The 27279-nt window shown below is 39.8% G+C and overlaps 1 protein-coding gene and 1 non-coding gene across 2 annotated transcripts; both read right to left on the bottom strand.

Moving 5' to 3' along the window:
• Positions 1 to 235: 235 nt before the first annotated feature.
• On the bottom strand, positions 236 to 27233 carry LOC133560896 (eukaryotic initiation factor 4A-I-like). Its single transcript, XM_061913918.1, has 11 exons — positions 27117 to 27233; positions 22166 to 22208; positions 17942 to 18074; positions 11099 to 11238; positions 5686 to 5854; positions 3965 to 4074; positions 3724 to 3867; positions 3517 to 3654; positions 3344 to 3433; positions 761 to 840; positions 236 to 676 (listed from the first exon to the last, which is right to left on the bottom strand). Exons 1-11 carry the CDS (start codon positions 27137 to 27139, stop codon positions 532 to 534), a joined length of 1215 nt encoding a protein of 404 aa, XP_061769902.1. The 5' UTR covers positions 27140 to 27233; the 3' UTR covers positions 236 to 531.
• LOC133561331 (small nucleolar RNA SNORD10) lies at positions 4148 to 4288 on the bottom strand. The gene has a single exon (XR_009808638.1). It is a non-coding gene; the product is annotated as a small nucleolar RNA SNORD10 (small nucleolar RNA).
• Positions 27234 to 27279: the final 46 nt, after the last annotated feature.

A 27279-nucleotide genomic window follows, 5' to 3' on the forward strand; every position in this document is an offset into this window, starting at 1 on the left:
CACATGAGAACAGGTTGTTATAGTCGGACTACTGGTTTGGTCCTATAAACATCACACGTTATGTCACCATTGAGGTAGTTCACACAAAGGGGCCACCGTGTTTTCTTTAAATAAAAAATAGATGCTACTAAAGTGAGGAATTAAACAATATAGCACAACTCACCTGTAGTCCACCATCATCCATTGACTGACTACTGGCAATGAACAGATTAATATAATAAGTATGAAACAGCCGTTAACTATACAGGTTGTCTTTTATTGTGTACTCTGAATCCCCCCAATGTTTTTTTTTGTCTCAAGTACACAGAGATCTAAACACTGTGGTCCAATGCAGCGCTTCCTCTTCTTGAAATGGTAGTATTCTAATTATGCAACAGCCACCAAGGTTAAAACATGTATGCAAATTAGCAAGACATCTGATTGGATTGGAACGTCTTTATATAGGCTTCCTTCCCAGGGAAAGGAAACGATCAAGCGGAGTTTTGTTTTTCTTTTAAATGAAGGGGCAAATCGATAAATCAGTTTGTTTTTTTAGATAAGATCGGCCACATTCATGGGCATCTCCTCGATGGTGGTGTTATAGAAGGTCTCGATGTCCCGCAGTGTGCGTTTATCATCCTCGGTCACCATGTTGATGGCAACGCCCTTACGACCAAAACGACCACCACGGCCAATCCTGATGTGATGAGGAGAAAATCCAAACAATTCCAGTTGGAGGCCGTCTTTGGCGTGGCAAAAGAAGGTGCTCAGGGGAACTCACCTGTGGATGTAGTTCTCCCGGTTGGTCGGAAGGTCGTAGTTGATGACGAGCGATACCTGCTGCACATCGATACCGCGAGCCTACCAATCAAAACAGCAGACGTAGGGACGTTAGCTTGGCCATGTTGTTTTGTTACAATAATGTGATCTGTCATACAGTTGTGGAACTCGGACGGAGACCGAGCCACAGTGGAGAGCAGATCGTGTATTATCTACCAAAAGTACTTTCAGTCCTGAACCAACACAACAGTTGGTAGGAGAGGGAACCTTGGACTTCATTGCTCAACCGAGGCACAGGCATGATTTACAATCTACGATTAAGTTTGACGAGCAGGGAAACGAGGAAGAAGCTCATCATGTAAACATTTGGCACATTAGCTTGTGATCACAGAGCTGCTATAGTTTGTCTATGTTAACACTTATAAGAATACTATCACTAATTCCTAGGTCATATAAGTCAGGGAACGTAATAAAGTATTGTTTGTGCTTTTTGGTTGTTATTTTATTGGGTTTAATGAAGAGGATCTCCCATTGGCTCCGCTGTAAGCAAACATTTACTTAGAATGAATAAAAAAAATACATCTGTTATGTATTTCATAATGATTGTGAACCATAGGTAAAATTCCACAAAAAAAAAAAAGGAATTAAGTCCTGCTCCACTTATATGGTTGAGCGTCCTTTAGAATAATTCATGTGTCAAGGTAGTGAGGCCATTAACCTGTGGCACTACTTTATATATTTGAAATCAGTCACCTGTGTAGGTAATTATGAGTCTTAATACTTAAAGTGAGGTGAGTTCAGCTTTTGGATTTCAATTTTGTTATAGTCAAAAAACTGCAACCTAATTGTCAGTTTTTTGACAAGTATCAGAGAAGAAATATACTAAACCACTCCTCCATACATCAGCCTGATTTCTATTAACTACCCTGAACTGGGAAATGTGGCGGAAACACAAACTACACTTTTACAGGAACCAAAAGTCAAAGTCAAACTTTTGGTGGAAAATAGCCTATTGAGGAGAGAGGGAGGAACCCTGCCCCCCCCCAAAAAAAACCTACAAATGTGCCAACTTGCTTTACTGCATACATCACTCCTTTCTCCATTCGTTAAAACGACTGAAGTTGATGCGAACGCCGTGCTGCCAGGAAAAAATAAAATAAAATAAGCCTGCTATCATGGCCGAAGCTCCAAAACAACAACATTTTGTCTGAGGAGACAAAAACAGAGCTTACAGATAAAGTGAGACATGGAATTTCAGACCGATCCTGCTGGACTCTTGACTTTAGATGCACAAATCAAAATGCTAATGCCAACGCTAGCTATCGGACGTTTGCATGGTGGACAAAGAGCCACTATCATGATAGTTTCAATACCACTTCCTTCGAAAAAAACATCTCCCGCCTGTCATCTTTATTTCGAACCGGTGTTTTGAAAGCGTATGAAGATGGCTGCTGATAAAGTCAATCCCCTAAAGTCAGCCTCATTACCGTGCCGTTTGCGTTTCCCAGAGACAACCAAGGAGTAAACTTAGAGAGGTCCGATAAATGCTTTAAAATGTAATCTCTGAAATTTTTGGTATTTGTTTCAGTATTATCGGCATCGGTTTTTAAAAAAAGTAAAATTTATGACTTTTTAAAACACCGCTGTGTACACGGACATAGGGAGAAGTACAGCGTGCCAAAAAAAACTTAGTGGCACTGCCTTTGCGTGCCGGCCCAATCACATCAGTGAATGCAACGCATACTTGGTCAACACCCAAACAGGTCACACGGAGGGTGGCCGTATGAACAACTTTAACACTGTTACAAATCTGCGCCACACTGTGAACCCACACCAAACAAGAATGACAAACATATTTCGGGAGAACATCCGCACCGTAACACAACATAAACAACAAAACAAATACCCATAAGACCTTGCAGCACTAACTCTTCCGGGACGCTACACCCCAACTCAAACCCGCCCTCCTCAAGTCCCAAATTCCAAGCTGCTGTTTTGAGGCATGTTCAAAAAAAGAATGCACTTTGTGACTTCAATAATAAATATGCCAGTGCCATGTTTGGCATTTTTTCCCATAACTTGAGTGAATTTATTTTAGAAAACCTTGTTACATTGTTTAATGCATCCAGCAGGGCATCACAACAAAACTAGGCATAATGAATTAATTACATAACTCTATATATTGGTATCGGTAATTAAGAGTTGGACAATATCGGAATATCAGATATCGGCAAAAAAGCCATTACCGGAAATCACTAGCTAAAGCAGTCTGTGATTTTATTGGATATTTTTGGTCACGACAAATCTACGTGTGGCTTGTCATCTTAGAGTCTTCCTTACCAACAGTGTGCCCAAACTACAGTTGAATCTAAATTTAAAGAACAGATATATCAGTATTGGTCTTGAGAAACAATAAGTTCTCGTCACGGCTTTTGGGGGGGGAGCGTATTAGTATTATTTATGACTTAAAATGTGTTATTCAGAAAGAGGCATTTTTAAAGTCGACAACACACTTTGGTATTGATAGACCATAAAAGGTATAAAATGAAAAGACTAATAAAAATTTAAAAAAAAAAGTGTGTACCAGAAGGTCCGTGGTGATGAGGACTCGACTCGAGCCTGAACGGAATTCCCTCATAATCAAGTCTCTCTCTTTCTGGTCCATATCACCATGCTGTCCAAAAAAAACAAAAAAGCAATGTTAGCATTAATGCGGATGAGTTTGAAACACTTCAAGAGTTTTTTTTTTTTTAATACCATAGCAGACACGGTGAAGTCCTTTGAGTGCATCTTTTCTGTGAGCCAGTCCACTTTCCTCCTGGTGTTGATGAAGATGACGGCTTGCGTAATAGTCAGAGTTTCATAGAGATCGCACAGCGTTTCCAGCTTCCACTCCTGGAATTGTGTCCACGGGTCAGGACAATATATTCATCACCAAAAAGTCCCAGTTATCATTGTTCAAACCTCTTTCTCCACGTTGACGTAAAACTGGCGGATCCCCTCTAGGGTCAGCTCTTCCTTCTTGACAAGGATACGAATGGGATCACGCATGAACTTCTTTGTGACCTCTAAGACGTCGACTGGCATGGTGGCCGAAAGTAGGACAACCTTGAAAAAAATAAAGTGTACATAAAAAATGACCCTTCGGAAACCCACCAAGTTTACCATTGCTTAACTTTTAATTGTTGTTGTTTTCAAATGTTACCTGCGTGTTGCACGGCAGTTTTTGGAAGATCTCGTAGATCTGGTCTTTGAAGCCTCGACTGAGCATTTCGTCGGCCTCGTCCAGCACGAACATCCGGATGTGTTTGGAAGCTGAAAAAGTTTTTGTTTCTTTTTTAGTTGCATAGCAGGGGGGGGTTCAGAAGGCACCCTGTCTGGTGAGTGCTGTATTCAGAAGAGATCTAAGATCACATCCCCGGACCCCTGCTCGGGCTTGCAACTCAGGTGAGCAAAACACCCACCAGAGTGCTAACCCAGCAGGGCGCTTCCAGAGTCAGTTGACACGCATGAGTTTCATCATGATACAGCAAACCCCCATTCTTCAAATATTGGCCCGTGTTGAATTCAGGATTTCCATTCGTTTTTAAACTCTTAAAGCCGCTTTACGTCAGCTAGGTATAAACCGCTCTCCTAGTTTAAACAACTAGAACACACACTCATGGAAGGAAAACAAACAAAAAAACAATGCCACAGCGCAAAAGCAGTGTTTAAAGTTATTTAGACTCTGCTTTTCATTGTGCTTAAATGTACAGACACAAAAAACTCTTTCATTCAGTCCATGTAGAAGTGTTTTACAAAGTGCAACTTCTAATTCTGACAAAATATGGACATTTCAGCACCGATGATTAATAACACAGAAAGGACAAATGTTTGGCTGAAACTGAAAATAAGGAAAACAAACCCATCTAAATTATGACAAGTATTAATACCTTTGCATTTAGAATAAAATAAAATATACTTTGTCGTTATATGGGCATATAATGAGATTAAGGACTCCAATTTAAGGTGCGGTAGTGGAAACTAATATGGAACAAAAATATTTTACATAAGTAGTAATAAAGATAAAAAATAAGAATTGAAAGACTACTAGCCCATTAGGACTCAGGGCTGGGCAATCAACCAATATACCGTATATTTCAAAAGATACATAAAAACAATAAAATAATGCGTTAAAAAACGTTCCCACCTTTTTTTCTTTTGTAGTAAGAAATGGAAGTTGCGAAGCAAGGTTCATTTTTTCGCTCTCTGGTAACAGTCAGTTTGTTGGACTCCCGCAAACAAACCAAATATAGACCAAAGATCACATCACCTTAGCCATACTCCTCGTTGAGAACAGCCAAGCACTAACCCTGCAGATAATAGATGCTAGGTTTCTCCATTTTTACACTTTAAGCATTTTTTTTACTTTATTTTTTACATATTTCTTATTTTGCACGTTAATTTAGACATGTTATTGTTAAATGTTCAATCTGATTGATGTGAATTCTGCTTACATTGATGATTTGAGGGTTGAGGGGTTAGTGTTTACATTTAATTTTTGCCCTGTTAACTCAGCGGAATAAAGCTTTACATTTGTATTTTAATCCAGGTACTTAATTTGGATGGGTCAAAAAAATATGACATAGAAGAACACTTAAAACGTGACAGTTTTTAGATATGTCGCCCAGCCCTAGTATAAGTAAGACTATGTACACCTCACTAAAATCAATCATATCAGCTGTGCAAATGCCCTGTCTGGGGTAAAGACATGCATTGTTGACTTCAGTTTGTTTACAAAAAATTCACTTGAGGTAAGACTGCTTAGAATGAACACTATCTTTTTGTAGTGACAACTGTAAAATATTTAGGAGCGGGCGGGCACCATTTGAGGGAAAACACTCAAAAAAGCCTTTTAAAACCCAAGCTAAATCTTTGAATACTTACAGAGGTTTTTGCGGGTCAACATGTCAAAGACTCGGCCTGGGGTACCCACCACAATGTGGGGGGACTCTGCTTGCAGCTTCTGGACTTCGCTTCGAATGCTTGTTCCTCCAATGCAGGCGTAGCAGCTGGAGCCAATGTAGTCGCCTAGAGCCAACACCACTTTCTGAATCTGGATGACAAATGATGATAATAAGCCTAGTCAGTTTTAATAGTGCTTTTTACTTTATGAGGCTGTATCTATTACATTTATATAACTCACTTTAAGCGGTCCCCAAAAGTAACAGTTTGTTACAGGTTTGTCTTGGACTACATTTTCATAGCCAAATTGTATGGATTCGATTTTTCCCGTAGCAGACAATCAATCCAATGTGACTTTTTTTCTTTTAAGTGAGAAACAGATCTATGATTTGTAGTACTTAGGGTTGTATAGTATACCGGTACTAACAAAGTATAGATGTACTTTAAAAGCAGAAACAGTGTGGAGACAATGAAGGGAGAATGGCAGTGGCAGCAAGTCCATCGATTAATAAAGAGGGTGCACAAAGTGCAATAAGGAGGTATTTGGGCTTCAAAACTGACGATAAAAGTGAAGGTATAAATATTGAAGCATGCAATGCTTTGAAAAAAGGGATCAGTTATGCAAAACCAACTTCTCTTATCTATTTAGTACCTGTTTGAGTATTTTGGCGCTGCACAAGTCCCGAAAGTGTTAAATCATATGGTTGTACTAGTGTTGCGCTTTTATACCCCTTTTTAAAAAGAAACCCAAAGCGCTTTGACAGTATTTCCACATTCACACACTGATGGCGGGAGCTGCCATGCAAGGCGCTAACCAGGGCCCATCAGGAGCAAGGGTGAAGTGTCTTGCCAAAGGACACAACGGACGTGACTAGGATGGTAGAAGGTGGGGATTGAACCAGTAACCCTCAGATTGCCGGCACGGCCACTCTCCCAACTTCGCCACGCCGTCCCATGGCAAGCATTCAGTTTAGAATGGCCACATTTATCCAGAGTTTATCCAATTGGTTTTTTAACAAATATCTCCATACATGGTAAAACTTTACTCAAAGAGCTTTGCACCAGTTCACCATTGTAGTCAATAAGCTCCTGTTTCTCCATCCTCTTGTTGTGGGGCAGACCAACTTGTACATGCATTCGACGATGTTGCCATTAAACTATGTCAGACTCCATATGGAAGTGCTAAAAACTACGATATGGCTGAGGGGGAGAACAGTCAAAGTGGAGGCACATAAATAAGTGTCCACAAAATGGCGTACGGTGAAAATACGGTCAGAAAGTGGCATGAAGATTGTAAAATCAATGCAAAATTTTGACCAAAGAACCAGCCTTACATATTATATAGACCACAACATATGAAAAATATGACCCCTTTACCTTTTAGAATTAACATATAAAGAACAAGCATCCAGACCTGCACAAGGAGTTTAAAGACAGATAAGAATGTAGTTTACCAGCTTTCCGTTATGTCCACAGATGCGTATAGCTTGTTGGCCCTAACCCATAAATTAGCATATTGTCAAAGTAGAAACTGCCCAGATAGCATGAACTTATGCGAGTAAATTGACTAACATTTGAAACAAATTCTTATAATTTGTGTCTTATCTTTAACAATGTGTGTTTTACCTGGTAAATGTCTTCTGTGTAGTTTAAGCCCCAGGCTTGTTTTTAGTATTTACTAATTATTAGTATTTACTAATTATTGTATTTATCTTAAAGCACAGACCAAGAGTGGCAACCATAAATCATGAAGCATCTAATATGTCAAAGCGATCTATTCTATTTTTGCCTACTTTTAGCTTATGGTATATGTGGTCAGTCGCATCAAAAATATGTTCTAAGTGATGTAGCATCAGGTAATTAGTAGGGATGTACACAGTTATAATTATATCGGCACCTGTATTCATCAGTAGGTAGTCTGATTTGTACTATATGTAATTGGTATAAATACGTTAAAATGTTTAGGCACAAGAGGCTAACAATAACTATGTCACAGCAGGGAAGTCTTATAGACATCTGCTTTGAATTCTTAGACAAGTCAAAAATGCAATGATTTTATGTCATTTTGTAAACATCACACCGATCCCTCACTGTTTCTATTCATTAAATTTACACTCAGCTGGAAGTAATATTTCTGTAGGCACAGCAAACCTTTTACATGGTACTGTACATCATATCAAACTTATGAATCAATACAATCATCTAAAATATTAGGTGGGTGTGCAAGGCGTATGTAGATGCCACGCAAACGCGACACAATAGTGGCATCAGACGGCGACTAGAGACCAGTCAGCGGATAATATTGTGCTTCTGAGCCATTTTATAAATTAGATTACTTAAATATTTCCCTTTAAATTGATTAATATTGGTCTTTGGATTACTGGATCGTTAAACTGGACTACACGCAGATGTCATTTGAGAAATGTTCAGCTCTGTATTTTGGAATGAATTTGGTAGTTTGAGGTGTCCATGTTTATTAGGCAGGCACAGAAATGGCCCGAGAACCCTCAACCATAGAGTTGAGGGTTTGGGTTTTTCAAGTGCACAGTTAAAAGGAATTCACCTTTTCTTTTTACTGACCCATTCCAGTCACATTACAGCAATTTACAACATTTTAAACATTTAAATTCAGTTTTTTGGCAAATACCGATTCCACCCGTGATTCCAATGACACTTAATCTTTTACAGTGCACGTCATAATTACGACGGTCAGCTGGATAAAAAAAAAAAAAACAATTACCAATAGCAGTATCGTTGGTAGAGAATTTAAACGTTGCACTTGGACCAACCCAATTTGGAACCGGAACCTATAAGTAACAGTACTTGGTATACATCCCTAGCTGATAGTATGACAAAACGTATTACTACCACAGATGTCTGGTGCAGGTTCAGGGAAAGTGACTGCTCGACTAACAGCCGGACTCTCCTCTCCTGCACCCTGGAATAGACTTTCCCCAGGCGAAAGAGGTAAAGAAGAACCCAAAGATGTACAACCATCACTACAGCCCTCAACCAGTCGGGGCTTTATGGATGAGTGGCCCGATGGAAGACTCAGTGCAAGAAAGCCTGCATAGAGTTTGCTAAAAACACAAGAGAACAACATGAAACATAAGATTCTCTGGTGTGCGTAGACCAAGATTGAACTTTTAGGTGTTATTCTAAGCGGTAAGTGTGGAAAAAAACAGTCACTGTTTTGTATTGGGCACTTGCCCAATATAATCCCAACTGTGAAACAAGGTGGCGGCAGCATCATGCTATGGGAATGTTTTTAGCTGCAGGTACAGGACAACTGGTTCCAATCAAAGGAAAGATGAATTCGGACAAGTACAGAGATATCCTGAAAGAAAACCTTTTCTCGGGAACTCAGACTGGGCTGAAGGTTCACCTTCAAACAAGACAATGACCCCAAGCACACAGCTAAAATAACAAGAGTGGCTTCAAAGAACACTTTGCCCATTCTTGACTGGCCCAGTCTGAGCCCCAACTTAACCCCAATGGAAAATCTTTGTCGAAACCTGAAAATGGCTGTCTACAAATGTTCACCAGAACTGGAGAGGCTCTGCAAAGACGAATGGCAAATGATCCACAAATCCAGGTGTGAAAAACTTGTTGCATCATTCCCAAAAAGACTCATGGCTGTAATAGCTCAAAAGGGTGCTTTTACTCAATACTCCAGAATGGTCTGAATACTTAACATGAGATATTAGTTTCTTTTTTTAAATAAATTAGCAAAAATATCTAATTTCCCTTTTTTCTGTCAAGTTGGTTGCTGAATTTTATATTTTGGCAAATGGCTGTAATGAAACAAAGTGAAAAATTCAAAGAGGTCTGAATATCTTCTGTATGTACTATATATAGTTAAATTTTGCACTATTGATAGTGATGCAGTAAAATTTTGGCCATAAAAAAACCCCACATCACCAAAAGAGCGCTGCCTAAATCGAATGTTGAGATGATGCAAGCAATACGCACAGAATTGTCTGAATTGGAGGCAGCACGTCCGCAGTGTGGGCGTACTTTAATGTATCCGAGATATACTCCCAGACAACCATCTGCAAAATTTAAGACGACGAAAGCGGCTTTTAAAGAGAGAAAGGCTAACAGCAGCGCAAAACAATTATGACTTCAGGCTATCTGGAGCTATTGCTTTTGGTCACGGACATGGAGCGACAGAGTCTATAAAAACACCAGAAATAGATGCTACATTTGGTGCAAGTGGTCTTCGATGGTGACTAAAAGGATTGGAGACTTCTCTAGAAGAAAATCTCAACAAAGTACAATAAGCAGCAACTGACAAACCGAGCAAAATATTATGTTAGAAAAAGATATATGGTCATGGTAGATTTATACAGCACATTTCTAAAAGATTACTGCCTCAAAGTGCTGCACAGATTAAGCCTGAAAGGTAAATTAAAAATAATCAAAATAAGCACAAAAACTCTATAAAATAAAAGGTAAACAATTAAAAGGCACAAATACAAACTATATATCAAACAGTTAAAAAATGTATAAAAAGAAAAACATGTCAATACACATGTCCAGCTCAGTTTGTGCTAAAAGCCAGTGAAAGTGTTTTTAAAGAAAACTTGCATTATTGAGGATCTCCATCAATTTACCAACATGTCATCAAAGAGTAAAAATGCTTTTCAATATGCATAAAAAAAAAGGGTAATATTAAAGAAATGGATAGATGTTGATAGTCCAACACATTCTGACTGGTATACACAAGCTATGGAGATGAAATAAGTAGAAAAAACAGCATTTAGTTTTGATAATAATTAATCATATTGGAATATGGGATCCATTATTAAAATCTGTTTTAACTAATAAATGAACCAAAAATATGACTGATTTTTATCCGTGTGAAAATATTGGACACAGTGTGTTAAGCTTATGAGATGCAAGTATAAGCCACTGTGACACTGTTCATTTTTATTATTATTTTTTTATAAATGTCTAATGATATCAATGAGGGACTTTTTATCATTGCCAAGTAAAAATAGTTACTGGTATTTATACTGCTGTTCTATTTTGTTTCACTACTTTTGAATTGTTCTGTGTCGTGTTTGTGTCCTCTCAATAGCTCTGTTTATTGTTGCTGTTCTGAGGATTGCTGGGTCGGGTTTGGTTCTGGAATTGGATTGCATTGTTATGGTATTGCCGTGTATTGTTTTGTTGGATTGAAGGAAAAAAAAAGAAAGAAATGAAAAAAGAGGAAAAGTTAAGATGTTGCTGTGAGATTGAGTGTTCCAAAGTTAACACTTAATACAGTAATTACAGTTTGTTTTTAATGTATGTATGACTTCTTTATCCTTTTTAAAGAAAATATATGCAAACAATGTAATGTGATATTGTGGCAATCTAGAAGAATGTGTACACACTATCCCTTGATTACCTGTTGAGCCAGCTCCCTGGTAGGGGCCAATACCAGAGCCTGAGTGCCCTTCAGGGTCATGTTGATCTGCTGGAGAATGGAAATGGCAAAGGTGGCAGTCTTTCCAGTTCCAGACTGGGCTTGAGCAATCACATCATAACCTGCAACACAACACAAAGATTTACTTCAATGTGGTTTTATGGACAAAAAGGCAATCTCGTCTTGGGGTGGGATGCCAAAATAGGTCAACAAGCAATGTTTAAAATCAGGTGTGATTACAGCCATTTAGGCGGGCGGTTCTACCCTTCCTAACTGACCAAGCACTTAGAGCAAACGGTAGTCCCAAAATCTGACTTGACGAATTCCCTTACCCACCTTGTTCAAACATGCCAAAGGCTGTTCATCTTGAGACCAGTTGGGGATGTAGCAAGGAAAACTGGGCTTTGTCTAATTAGGGGTGGGGGGGGAAATCAAATATGTATTTCATACACTAAATAATGCGTTAGAATTAAGGATGTAAATATCTTTGATGGACGATTTGACTCACGTCTCGATACATGAGATTCAAAAACTATAAAACAGAGCGATTCGATGCGATTCAATTTATTGTATGAACAAATCGATTCAATGTTTAACATTTTTTGATGGACGGATTATTTTTTTTACACCACAAAATAATTTAAGCTTTACTTCCTGTGCAATATGCTTTTCCTTATATTAGAACAGGGGTGTCACTCAGTTTCACTTAGGGGCCACATGGAGGAAAATCTATTCCCACGTGGGGCTGACTGGTAAAATCATGGCATAACTTAAAAAAATAGACAACTTACAATTATTTCTTTGTTTCACTTTGGTCAAAAATAGAACAAGCACATTCTGAAAATGTACCCATTTTCACAACCCTCTGGGCAAAACACTTGGTTCCGTTTCAAAAACACCATTAAGAACACTATTGATTTAAGACTCAGTATATATACATACATTCAGTAAACTTTAAGCACTTCCTGTTTAGTATTGTCTTTGTTCACCTGTAAAAATGTGTTTGGAAAAGTAATCAAGTGTTTCCTTACACCCCCACAAAAAGTGACATCCACAACTACCACAACACATTCGTTATTATTCAAATATTACAATTACAATATAAACAATTATCAAAATGACACCATCGATCATTCAAAGGTAGCATAACTACAAACTTCAACCATAACATAACCACAAACTTGAACCAATGCGAACATGGTAGATTTACCGTATTTTCCGCACTATAAGGCGCACCTTCAATGAATGGCCCATTTAAAAACTTTGTTCACATATAAGGCACACCGCATTATAAGGCGCATAGAATAAGTGCTACGGTAGAGGCTGGGGTTACGTTATGCATCAATTAGATGGAGCTGCGCTAAAGGGAATGTCAACAAAACAGTCAGGTCAGTCAAACTTTAATAATAGATTACAAACGAGCGTTCTGACAACTCTGTTCACTCCCAAAATGAATAAACAGCGGTTTTATTATTTTACCCAAGGTAAAGTCAGTGACCTGGTATTTCATTTATCTTTTAACAGCAATGTATAACATGTATAATATACTGTTAAGGTAAATCCGAAGTGAGTGCAACATTAGCATGCTAACGAAGTAGTGCACAGCAATAATATATCAATAACTCAATGTTGCTCAAACGTTAATGTCACACAAAATAAACATGTAAAGCTCACTTTTTTAAGTAATTCCCCAACCACGAATCCCTCAAATTCTTCTTCTTCAGTGTTCGAATCAAAACAGTTGGGCTAATAACGGCATCCAATATGGCCAGCTCCGTCTCTTCGAAGTCATCATTAATGGAGTCAGTGTCGCTGTTGTCTAGCAGTTCAGTGACAATTCCTGATATATCAGCCCAGGCATTTAGGATCCACTGGCAGATAGTGGCGTATGTCATCCGGCGCTGTCTCCGTCTTGGTGAACGTGTGTTCGCCTTCTGTCATCCACTGTTCCCACGCAGTTCGCAGTCTAGCTTTGAATGCCCTGTTGACACCAATATCTAGCAGCTGGAGTTCTTTTGTCAATCTACCCTTGTTGCTTCCTCCACTTCCGCACCAGTGATTTGTTAAAACAGAGTCGTAAGCATGTCTCTTAGTAGGAGCCATTTTGGAGTCTTTAAAACATCAGAATAGACACAAAAGGCACGCCTCCCGCAGTCATATATCCCAGCATGCACCGCCCGCTGCTTCTTCTACGGGGAAAATTAAGGTCGGCGGCTGTAGAAGAAGCGCACTTCTACGGGGGAAAATGAAGTTGCCGGCTGCTTACCGCAGTTGCGAGACCGCCATCCATTTCTACCGCCTATTGTGGCTCAATATTGGTCCATAAATAAAAGGTGCCCCGGATTAGAAGGCGCATTGTCAGTTTTTGAGAATTTTTTTTAGGTTTTTAGGTGCGCCTTATAGTGCGGAAAATACGGTAATTAAACATAAAATAAAAAACAATGGAGTTTTTTGGGGTTTTTTTAAACAATGGATTTTAGGGTGCGCATTGACTCGTCAACCAATTGAGCGCGCTGCATGGAACTCCAACTACAAAGATGATCATGTTGACTTAAGTCTTTGAATCTTACCATTTTGTACCCGTTTAGTGGATCATTTACATTGAAAGGTGTTACACGTCTATACTACATCAGTCTGCTGAAAGCCACAACAGGAGCAACTGACTGCTTGCACCTGCTCTGATTGGAGTAGATGATTTCAATCCCGAGGGCGCTTAGTCAGCTGACACATTGTGTCATTCGTGACAGTTAGGACCTTGGCACCAATCGCTCAGACTAAATCTTTCCAAGCGCAGTCTAAAAAAATGAACTGACGAAAAATACTCTGATGAGAGGCTGAACATCTAAGACAACTGATGAGTTAAATGCCATGAGACTAACTATAACCTGATAAATGAAAACACCCAAAAGCACATTCATCTTTAAATATTGAAAAAAAGCACATTCTTTAAAAGAGACATGGTTCTAGTATTTTCTTCGTTCTCGATGTCAAAAAAGATAAACATGTCAAATATATAATATGAAGCAAAAGAAACTGCCTCATGAATTCATCATTTATCCACAGGACAACTTTCTGACTGTTGGACATTGCGGACAAAGCCTGACTTTTTATGAACGAGTAAGTACACTTTATTTTCCAAAGCATACTGTTCTGTTGATTTACATTTCATTTACTTATGTTTCAGTAAAATAACTGATCTAATATTGTCTGTTTATTTTTTTTTTTACATGCATCAGCGTAGAATATTACTAAACGATTCCTCGATTCACCATCAGCCTGATTTGTATTAACTACTTTGAACTGTGAAATGTGGTTGAAACAAACCACACACTTTTACATAGTTCCAGCAACTACAGGTTCCAGGTAAAGGGCCCAATGGGGCAACAGAGTAGCAGCACTGTACAGTGCAAGCATTGCAACTAAAAATAGGTTGTGCGAATTTTGGGGGTAAAAATAATAGAGCACACGGGCAAAGAGATTTGAACTGTTTCATCGCATTTTTCTTGCAAAATAAATCCATCCAAACTAGAGTAAAATTTTTACCTATCTGTATAGCATGTGTGAAATAAATGTAAACCATAACCAAATGGGACTGAGATTGAGCCGTGTGTCCTTTCCTCCTCCATGCATGGAAGGAAGGGAGTGGGGCTCCAGTTACTCACACACGCCTTAAACACAGAACAAACAAAGTTGGAGGAACTGGTCAGTAAAATAAAAAATGTTTCCATTACCTCAAAACTTGTTTCTGTGAATTTAAAATCAAGGCATGGTGGAGATTTAGTTACGTCAACGGATATTTCCATGTATGGGTTAGTAAATGGGCCAAATTATATTGCGATATGAGTTTTGATCCTTATCACCCACTGGTGTTTGACAGTGCTAGCACAATTTAGGGATGTGTTTGAGCGTTTCAGTGGGCATTGTGTTTACGCAGTGTACATTCAGTGTGAGATTTGAGACATTTTGTATTCCTCCTAAATTTCTGTGCTCCCAAAAATTCCTGTGCTACTCATTTTCATTGAGTAACACTGGTGCTACTAGTGAAAAAGCTAGGTGTACAGCCCTGAGTAGATTGTTCCACCGCAGCCAAACTAGACAAGCATTGGATAAATGCTCGGCTTTGTCCCGCCCACGGACGTCAAGCGTGTCTGGAAGTGAATGAGAAGTTGACTCAGCCTTGGCTGGCCTGGATGCAAGGCTTCCGCATGATTGGATGCTGTCTGAGGCTGAATCCCTTTTTTGATTGATGGCAAAATGAGCCAATCACCAATCTTGAAATATAAACTACTGTGATGCTAGCAGACTCGGAGGTGCTGATTCTCATACCAGTTGAGTGGTAATACGAGAAAGAAGGTGCGAATATGGTAACAAATGATGGAAGAATTAATTCCCAAGAAAAACAGCAAGGGGTCCATCGCCTGGCGGTGGCTCGGCTTCAAGCGGGAATATGTCAAATAGACAACTTTAATTTGTCAAGTGTGGGGCACAAGCTTTGCTACAAAAAGTAGCAATACTGCTAACATGCAGCATCATATGAAAAGTCACCTGATCATAACTTTAATACATACAGTTTTGGTAAATTGACTTGTGATTTCCTTCTCTCCATGAAAGTTTAAAATGAGCATATATTAATGCAGTATGAACAAGAATGTTTTAATGTAGACACAGAATCATCATACTGCCGTGATTATATGTGTCAAGTGTTAATTTAAGGCTAAAGCAAAATACCATGATATATATCGTATATATTGCTAGGGTCCCTGGTTCAACCCCCACCTGGTACCAACCTCGTCACGTCCGCTGTGTCCTGAGCAAGACACTTCACCCTTGCTCCTGATGGGTGTTGGTTAGCGCCTTGCATGGCAGCTCCCTCCATCAGTGTGTGAATGTGTATGTGAATGGGTAAATGTGGAAGCAGTGTCAAAGCGCTTTGAATACCTTGAAGGTAGAAATCAAGCAGCCCTATATTTACAACTATATCATAAATGCCATCCATCCATCCATTTTCTACCGCTTATTCCCTTTCGGGGTCGCGGGGGGTGCTGGCGCCTATCTCAGCTACAATCGGGCGGAAGGCGGGGTACACCCTGGACAAGTCGCCACCTCATCGCAGGGCCAACACAGATAGACAGACAACATTCACACTCACATTCACACACTAGGGCCAATTTAGTGTTGCCAATCAACCTATCCCCAGGTGCATGTCTTTGGAAGTGGGAGGAAGCCGGAGTACCCGGAGGGAACCCACGCATTCACGGGGAGAACATGCAAACTCCACACAGAAAGATCCCGAGCCTGGATTTGAACCCAGGACTGCAGGACCTTCGTATTGTGAGGCAGACGCACTAACACCTCTGCCACCGTGAAGCCCCATATCATAAATGATCACTGTTTATATCAATATGGACATAATGTGCAGTTACATGTTATGGCCATTAAGTGCCATCTTGCAAAATGTTCATATATATTTATTGATGTTTTTTTGTTCCAGCCTTTTTAACCATCTTAATGCTTTTTTTGCCTTCATATGCACATATAATTTTCTACTTGGGGTACATACATACATTTGAAGGTTTTGTGCATGTTTAAATATAACTTGGTCAAAAGATTTTTGTATACATACAACTTGAAAATTTTGAGCACATGTAAAAATAGCGCAATCATTTTTGTCACAATAACATTGATAAGTTTTCAAACGGTGACATCACAAAATCATTTTGACAACCATTTTGTTAATAATAATAATTATTAAAAACTGTTTTTAAATACACATTTTGCTAGGCTTTTTTAATATAATAGGATTATCAACACAAGTGTAATGGCAAGCTTGGAGAAATCATGTGATTGACTGCTGCAGCCCTGTACTAAGAACAGTAAAAGCAAAATACCCCACACTTGGCTGGGGCAGACCCCTACTGACTTGGAACAGGAGGCAAAATACACCCTAGACTGATTACCCTACACTTATCCCAATTCTATACACGTTAATAGAATCATTTTAGCCATTGGTGTTTTTTTTTTTAAATGGAAAAAAGATGGCTTGAATACATTAGTATGTTTTCATGCACTTAATACAAATCGTTGCATAAATTTTGTGGAAACCGGGATTTAGAAAAAAAAATAAATAAATAAATAAATGTACTCCACAAAGTGTACAACACTTTGATCGACTATGTGCTTTGCTGCTCAAGAAGACAAAGCCAGACGGAAGGGGTGTGTACACCACCACCAGTCTAGGGCTTGGTGGTATATACTCTGAGTGCTTTTCGTGTTACTTAAGTGTGGGTTTTGGGCCATTATGCCTCAGTGATGTTGCCATGTCTGGCGCATTCAAATCTAAAAAGGACGCAGTAAACCAACTATCCATGCGCCACATTAATAAGCAAAAGAACCCTTGTCAGACCATACAGGAGCTTTATCTGCACAGACTTGATCACCTGTATACGGTATCACTGCTCTCGCAACACTAGTATAGCTACAACAAAAACAACTACCCAATCGCCGCGGATTTCCTAACTAAGAATACGAACTTGATTGATACCACAATTTTCACTGGTCGAAGTAATGCTATTTTGCGTCAATGTTTGAACTTTTAGGGGACGTTATGTTTTAGTTTTATGTGTTACCACAATTGCCATACACCAACCTGGGTTACAAATCAAACTACTTAATACACCATTAAAAGGGGAATGGTGTTGATTTTCCTCCATTGCATGAATGTTACAATGATGCCTCTTTTTAAATGGCAATGATAGCAATAGTTAGCAAGTATGAACCGGCGTGTAGGTGAGCAAGTATAAACTGGCATGTAGCTGTATGACTCACCCTTGATACAAGGAAGAATGGCTCTCTGCTGGATGGCAGAAGGCTTCTCGAAACCGTAGGCATAAATTCCCCGGAGCAGATCCTCACGCAGGCTCATCTCATCAAAACCATCAACAATCTCATGCCAGTTGCTCTGCAATGTCAGAAAGGAGCTTGAAATCACACAAGGTTATCTTTAGGGCAGATTAACAATTGTGTCCAGTATGGCTTGGCGTTAGGGTTGTCAACGAAAAACCGATGCAACCAGACACCCGGTTTTAAGAAGAGGTTAGCGATGGTCCCCCCGCCCAGTTTCTTCACAAGGATTGTGAGACATTTTTCATCTAAAATGGGAATATATGAACATCCTAGCAGTCAGCATTCTAAAAACATATCGTAAAGTAAATTTTTTATTATGTTTGTAGGCTTTCGAAGCCTGCAGCGAGTAATCAGTGATGAAGAAAAAAAAAAAGCAAATCAGTGTGCCACGTAAGCTTAAAATTGATCAAAATACGTAAATATTAAATCTTATAAATGTAATTGGATATATGTATTTTATTAGAAATATTGACTTACATCCTGTATATACAGCCTTAATGAAGGTGTTTGGAATTTAAGGGCTCTACAATCAGAATAGAACAACTCACGTAGGCTCCATTGCAAGCAAACTTGTATTTAATATTTAGAATGTATTGAAAAAAAATCCATGCGTCATGTCTTTCATATTGACTGTGCGACAAAATTCTTAGAAAGTGCACTTCCTCTGTAAGACAATAACATGCTGATTGGACGTCTAAAAGTAACATGTATTCTTTTACTCATTTTAGCAGTTTTACGAAATGTTATTAAATCGCAATCTTGAAGGGTAAAAAAATCTCAAGTTCTCTCAAAATTGTGCAGCGCTCTTGCAAAAAAAAAAAAAAAAACTATATATATATATATACACACACACACACACATATACATACAGTGGGGCAAACAAGTATTTAGTCAGCCGATTGTGCAAGTCTTCCAACTTAAAATGATGACAGAGGTCTGTAGTTTTCATCGTAAGTACACCAACTGTGAGAGACAGAATGTGAAAAAAAAAATCCAAAGAATTCACATAGTAGGAATTTTAAATAATTTATTTGCAAATTATGGTGGAAAATAAGTATTTGGTCAATAACAAAAATTCAACTCAATACTTTGTAATATAATCTTTGTTGGCAATAACAGAGGTCAAACGATTACGTCTTTACCAGGTTTGCACACACAGCAGCTGGTATTTTGGCTCATTCCTCTATGCAGATCTTCTCGAGAGCAGTGATGTTTTGGGGCTGTCGCCGAGCAACACGAACTTTCAATTCCCTCCACAGATTTTCTATGGGGTTGAGGTCTGGAGACTGGCTAAGCCACTCAAGGACTTTCAAATGCTTCTTACGGAGCCACTCCTTCGTTGCCCGGGCGGTGTGTTTGGGATCATTGTCATGCTGGAAGACCCAGCCACGTTTCATCTTCAAAGCTCTCACTGATGGAAGGGGGTTTTGGCTCAAAATCGCACGATTCATGGCCCCATACATTCTTTCCTTAAGAAGGATCAGTCGTCCTGTCCCCTTAGCAGAACAACAGACCCAAAGCATGATGTTTACACCCCCATGCTTCACAGTAGGTTTGGTGTTCTTGGGATGCAGCTCAGTATTCTTCTTCCCCCAAACACGACGAGTTGAGTTTATACCAAAAAGTTCTATTTTGGTTTCATTTGACCACATGCCATTCTCCCAATTCTCTGCTGTATCATCCATGAGCTCTCTGGCAAACTTCAGACAGGCCTGGACATGCAGTGGCTTAAACAGGGGGACCAATCTGGCACTGCAGGATTTTATTCCGTCGGCGTAGTGTTACGGATGGTAACCTTTGTTACTTTGGTCCCACCTCTCTGCAGGTCATTCACCAGGTCCCCCCGTGTGGTTCTGGGATTTTTGCTCACCGTTCTCATGACCATTTTGACCCCACGGGACGAGATTTTGCGTGATGCCACAGATCGAGGGAGATTATCAGTGGTCTTGTATGTCTTCCATTTCCTGATAATTGCTCCCGCTAGGGGTGTAACGGTACGTGTATTTGTATTGAACCGTTTCGGTTCGGCACGCGGGCATACCGAACGAGTTTGTAAGTCTTCACAAGCTGCTTTGCTTTCTGCCTCTGTCTCAGCAGCAAGCATTTGTACCACCCACACAACCATCTGATTGGTTACATACAAAGCCAATTGTAGCCAATCAGCAGTGCGTATTCAGAGCGATGTAACAACCAATCAGCAGTGCGTATTCGGAGCGCATGGAGTCAATTCTTCAGGTCTGGCAGATATTCCTTTAGCTGGGGAGCAGCGGACTCTCCCCAAATTATACTAAACACTTCCAAGTCAACTACTTTCTAAACATCACTATGAGCCCGTTGACTTTCTAGAAACTTAAACTGCAGCTCAGCTCACTCGCAGTTCTGGCTTGAGGTGAAGGCTAATTAGCTTTTAGCGTAACGTTAGCTCATTTTGCTGTGTGTGTGTTAGTGGCAGCAAAGCCCTGTCTGACTGTTATGTCATTGAACTCCATGGTGTTTAGGGATGAATATTCTCTCCTATTGCTGTTGTACTATTTTTTCAGCTAGTTACATTAATCATTAGTAATGTAGCAGCCTAGTTTTGAATGGCAGGGCCCATGCTATCACATGTTGATAAAAATATAACATTTACATAATAAAAGTCAACTACAGGCTTCCCCAATAATGTAATAAATGAAGCTTGATGAGTTTACTTGAAACGGTTTAATGTAGCACTTTTGAACATGTTGAAGAAAGGTTTTGTCATTTTATTCAATCAAAGCAGCAACTTGAGGCAGTTTAATGTGGATTAACGTGGGCAGAATTATTAGTGTTCCCAATGTTAAAAGGATAAAGCCATTGTTTAAAAATTTGGTAAATAACCCCAAAAATTATATTTTGTTTTTTTTTACTGTACCGAAAATGAACCGAACCGTGACCTCTAAACAGAGGTACGTACTGAACCAAAATTTGTGTGTACCGTTACACCCCTAGCTCCCACAGTTGATTTTTTTCCACACCAAGCTGCTTGCCTATTGTAGGTTCACTCTTCCCAGTCTGGTGCAGGTCTACAATTATTTTCCTAGTGTCCTTCGACAGCTCTTAGGACTTGGCCATAGTGGAGTTTGGAGTCTGACTGTTTGAGGCTGTGGACAGGTGTCTTTTATACAGATAACGAGTTCAAACAGGTTCCATTAATACAGGTAACGAGTGGAGGACAGAAGAGCTTCTTAAAGAAGAAGTTACAGGTCTGTGAGAGCCAGAGATCTTCCTTGTTTGAAGTGACCAAATACTTATTTTCAACCATAATTTACAAATAAATTATTTAATATTGCTACAATGTGAATTCCAGGATTTCTTTTTTCACATTCTGTCTGTCACAGTTGAAGTGTACCTATGATGAAAATGACAGACCTCTGTCACCTTTTTAAGTGGGAGAACTTGCACAATCGGTGGCTGACTAAATACTTTTTTGCCCTACTGTATATATATATATATATATACACACACATACATACATTTATATAAAAAAGTAAAATAGCAATAAAAGAAAACAACTTCAAAAACAAAAGCAGCATCTTGTGGTTTTAAAAAAGCTTCATATAGTGACAATTAAAATTGTATCATTGATTAGTTCTTATCATGTTGGCCATTTACTAGACGGTATCTTATGCCACCGCCTAATGCTTGTGTATGTGAGTGTGCGTGTGACTTGCATTTATTATTTTGCCTTTTCCTGCTTTAAAAAGTACTTTAATTGATGTCGACAAAAGTTCACCCGGCTGACCTATGCAAAAAAGAGTTACTTTTCACACAATTTCATCTAACACTTGTTAGCTAGATAGCAAGGTTGAGACCGCATCCTCCCTTACAGACATCATGCCTCAGTTTTAAATGCTGGTGTGTCTCAGCTGTACTGCCATGAAAATCAAGGCCCTCTTTGCAAGATGAGCAAGGTATTCATGTCTAACAAGAATAGAAGGAAATGTTCCCACACTGAATTGTTTTCACTGGCAATGTTTTTATGCCGCTGTCGCATGGAAAAACACGAGTGTTGACGTCATGACTGTTGTGTGACAAATATTTGTCGGTGATTAATTTTATTGTCTACTAATTGTTGCAGTCTTATAGAAATAGGACATAGAGCATAATAAACTGGTGGAAACTTACCTCAATGATGCCATCTGGCTCCATGCCCTCTGGGCCATTGTCTCTGTGGGTGGAAAAACGTGTTTGAAACAGTCTCCATCCATTTTAGTTTTAAAGCATGTAGGTGTCCAAATTCAAAATCCGATTTCTTGGCAATGCACAACAGCGGTTCCAATTAATAAAGTCCATCAAATTTAACTAACAATGTGTCCATTTTCATTAATTCAAGTAAGGATTAAACAATTTGTTGTACTTGTGCACTGACAAAGATCCACCCATCCATGTGGCCACCAGCTCAGTGGCCTTGTGGTTAGAGTGTACGCCCTAAGACTTGTGAGTTCAAACCCCAGCCGAGTCATACCAAAGACTACAAAAAAAATGGCACCTTTCCTCCCTGCTTGGCACTCAGCATCAAGGATTGGAATTGGGGGTTGTATCACCAAATGAGCACACTGCTGCCAGAAGACGGGTCAAATGCAGAGGACAAATTTCACCACACCTAGTGTGTGTGACAATCATTCGAATTTTAACATTATTTGCAGCTTTTATCCCAAGAACCTTAGCACAAAGTTGGATAATAGTTTTACCCCTAAGTAATCGTTGGATCTCACAAAGTCTGCTTGATTTGCATTGTTGTTGGTGGGGAAGAGATCTAGGATTCCTACCTCTACATCATGCGATCACGTGTCTGGCTGGCTCATATCTATTTACTCGCAAAACATGTACATCTTCCGGTGTTATAAATCAGATATGACTACAGCATCAATTTAGAGGCTACCTGTTTTACCACCTACTCAGTGGCCTTGTGGTCAGTGTCCGCCCTGAGGTCGGTAGTTTGTGAGTTTAAACCCCGGCCGAATCATACCAAAGACTATAAAAAAGGGACCCATTACCTCCCTGCTTGGCACTCAGCATCAAGGGTTGGAATTGGGGATTAAATCACCAAATGACTGCTGCTCACTGCTCCCCTCACCTCACCTCACCTCACCTCCCAGGGTGTGAATATGGGGATGGGTCAAATACAGAGGACACATTTCACCACACCTAGTGTGTGCGTGTGACAATCATTGGAACTTTAACATTATTTGCAGCTTTTATACCAAGATCCTTAGCCTAAAGTTTTTCCCATACTAATTGTTGGCTCTCAAAGTCTGCTTGATTAGCATTGTTGCTGATGGGGAAGGGATCTGTGGTTCTTCATCTCTGGATCATCTCTCTTTACCCGCTGACCGTGTACATCTTTCAGTGTTATACATCAGATATGTGTAATAGCATCAATATAGAGGCAACTTGTTTTACCTACTCAGTGGCCTTGTGGTTAGGGTGTCCGCCCTGAGACTGAGAGGTTGTGAGTTCAAACCCCAACTGAGTCATACCAAAGACTATAAAAATGGGAGCCATTGCCTTTCTGCTTGGCACTCAGCGTCAAGGGTTGGAAATGGGGATTAAATCACCAAAAATGAATCCAATCGCCGCTGCCCACTGCTCCCCTCACCTCCCAAGGGGTGAACAAGGAGATGGGTCAAATGCAGAGGATAAATTTCGCCACACGTAGTGTGTATGCGCCAATCATTGGTACTTTAACATTAAGAGGGTTTGCAAAGATGATTACTGCAAGTCATGCCATTTATTTTAATAAAAACAAAGTATTCACAGTCTTATAATAAATTAATTTCATAGCTATTAAAGAGGAAGTTTTACTTGCCTACGGAAGGCCTCTCCTTTTATTCCAGCAACATACACACCGAAAGTGCACATAACAGGTTTGGCTTCATATTTACTGCGATGAGCCTGCGACTTGTCCAGGGTGTATGCGCCTTCCGCCCGATTGTAGCTGAGATAGGCACCAGCGCCCGCCGCGAGCCCAAAGGGAATAAGCGGTAGTAATGGATGGACGGGCTTCATATTTAAGGTCAAGTCTTCGAAGCCTTTTTTTCGCGTTGGTGTGCCGACAAGACGATCGCAACAAGAAGCGCGACGATGTGAACACACGACAGTGTTGTAAGCACAATACCAATGGCGCGCAATTTGCAAAATGCGCAACCACATTTTGCAAATTTAACGTCAAATCAAATCAAATGTTTATTAGATTCATCACTATACAGTGTACATACACGACAGAACTACTGACTATACTACCACAACTTGGTTTATTATTTATAAAATATAATTATGTAGGGTTACCTGGAACTTGAAAAAGGTCACCCGGCCTGAATCCACACTTGGTAGTAGTTTAGTCGTGGATGTACACTGTATAGTGATGAATCCCATAAACATTTGATTTGATATTACATTTGAAAAATGCGGTTGCGCATTTTGCAAATTGCGCTCCATTGGTATTGTGTTTACAACATCTATAAGAAATAAACAATTTAATAGCCATTAAAGAGGAATTCTTTTACTTGCCTACGGAAGGACTTTGTATTCCAGCAACATACACACCGAAAGTGCAAATAACAGGTTTGGCTTCATATTTATGGCGATGTGCCAGCGACTTGTCCACGGTGTAGCCCTGCCTTCCACCCGATTGTAGCTGAAATAGGCACCAGCGTCCCCCGCGAGCCCAAAGGGAATAAGCGGTAGTAATGGATGGACGGACTTCACATTTAAGGTCAAGTTTTCCAGCCTTTTTTTCATGCTGGTGTGCCGATGATGTAAGCACAATACCAATGGCGCGCAATTTGCAAAATGCGGTTGCGCATTTTGCACATTTAGTATCAAATCAAATGTTTATTGGATTCATCACTATTTAGTGTACATCCACGACAGAACTACTGACTTAACTACAACCACAACTTGGTTTACTATTTATTAAATATAATAATGTAGGGTTACCTGGAACTTCAATTAGGCCAACCGGCCTGAATCCACACTCGGTAGTAGTTTAGTTAGTAGTTTAGTCGTGGATGTACACTGTTTAGTGATGAATCCAATAAACATTTGATTTTATATTAAATTTGCAAAACGCGGTTGCGCATTTTGCAAATTGCGCACTATTGGTATGGTGTTTACAACATCTATAAGAAATAAACAATTTCATAGCTATTAAAGAGGAATAGTTTTACTTGCCTACGGAAGGCCTCTCTTTTTATTCCAGCAACATACACACCGAAAGTGCAAATAACAGGTTTGGCTTCATATTTATGGCAATGAGCCAGCGACTTGTCCACAGTGTAGCCCTGCCTTCTGCCCGATTGTAGCTGAGATAGGCACCAGAGTCCCCCACGTGCCCAAAAGGAATAAGCGGTAGTAATGGATGGACGGGCTTCACATTTAAGGTCAAGTTTTCCAGCCTTTTTTTTCATGCTGGTGTGCCGATGTAAGCACAATACCAATGGCGCGCAATTTGCAAAATGCGGCTGCGCATTTTTATAATTTAGTATCAAATCAAATGTTTATTGGATTTATCACTATACAGTGCACATTCACGACAGAACTACTGACCCAACTACTACGACAACTTGGTTTACTATTTATTAAACATAATATATAAAGTTACCTGGAACTTGAAATAGGCCACCCAACCTGAATCCACACTTTGTAGTAGTTTAGTCGTGGATGTACACTGTAGTGGTGAATCCAATAAACATTTGATTTGACGTTAAATTTGCAAAATGCGGTTGCGCATTTTGCAAATTCCGCACCATTGGTATTGTGCTTACAACATCTATAAGAAATAAACAATTTCATAGCCATTAAAGAGGAATACTTTTACTTGCCAACGGAAGGCCCCTCTTTTTATTTCTGCAACATAAACACCAAAAGTGCAAATAACAAGTTTGGCTTCATATGTACTGCGATGAGGAAGCAACTTGTTCAGGGTGTACCTCGCCTTCCGCACGATTGTAGCTGAGATAGGCACCAGCGCCCCCCCCCCAAGCCCAAAGGGAATAAGCGGTAGAAAAATGGATAGACGGGCATCATATGTAAGGTCAAGTTTTCCAGCCTTTTTTCACGCTGGTGTGCCGACCCGACGATGTGAACACGTGACAGCCCCAGGAAGCGCCAGACGTTCCCATTTTTCGTCGCCCCAGTCGCGCCTCGAAAAGTCCACAAATAATAACCTGCGCCTTCCCCAACCTCATAAACCCCGAAAGGGTGCAGCCCGTGTTCCATCAACCGCGGCCGCCATTTTTGTTACTCCCATTCCAAAATGGTGGTTGCACGGCACCGAACAGTCAGCGTCAAACCCAGTCGCGCCTGAAAATTATGTTTAAGCGGATTAAATGTTATAAATTATTCATTTTAAGACAGTTCGTCAATAAGAATAATTCAATTGTAAACGTGTCACGTTTAAACTATTAGCATTTATACCGAAAATAAAACATCGCATCTCGCCCTGCCATTCGGTTTTAAGCCTTAACATCATTAGTCAGGTTATCAAATTATTTGGCACAAAATATTATTCCTATACAATTTCGCATTTTTACCGGCATTGTTAGCTGGGAACCATGTGACATGAACCAGCTTTAATAATAACGTGTTAACGTCTTCCAGAATACACGCAAAACACCAACAATGAGTAAAGAGTGATTATTTAACTTACCAAATTGGAAGAAAACAGGGTATATTGGATATACTTTACTGGATTGGACAATTAATGCACGGAAGGCCTAGATAGCTGCCGCTAGGCCGCAGGCAGTCACATGTTACCGGAGCTGCAGCATATTATTCATAACGGTTAAACTTAAATTACTTTATAGGCGCTTGGTTCTTGTTAGTGCAATATATAAGTGGCAGACACAAGTAAAGGTGAAATTATATAAGGAAGGGGAAAAAGACGACGAAAAGACATGAAGATGCTAATAGCTTTAGCCTCGGTAGGCCCGGGTGTAAGATTATTCTACATTCTTCTCACTAACATGACCGCAAGCGATTATAAAATACATTTCAGGCATGGTGATACGCGTGTAAACGTGAGCGCAGCCTATTGCTACTTTTCTCCGGTGAATCCTTGCAAATAGTTTCTTACCTATTATCGTTGTCGGCGGACATTATTACAAAGAAAGAACAACTATGGCGGAATTTTCTTATATACGTCGATGGCACAACGACGCTTTCTTATTGCAAGGAGCCGCCGTCATTTACCGGTAGTCCCGCCTACAAAGGATGGCGATTGGTCGAAACGCACGTCA

Source organism: Nerophis ophidion, linkage group LG10 (genome assembly GCF_033978795.1).
Source record: "Nerophis ophidion isolate RoL-2023_Sa linkage group LG10, RoL_Noph_v1.0, whole genome shotgun sequence".
Lineage (NCBI taxonomy): Eukaryota > Metazoa > Chordata > Actinopteri > Syngnathiformes > Syngnathidae > Nerophis > Nerophis ophidion.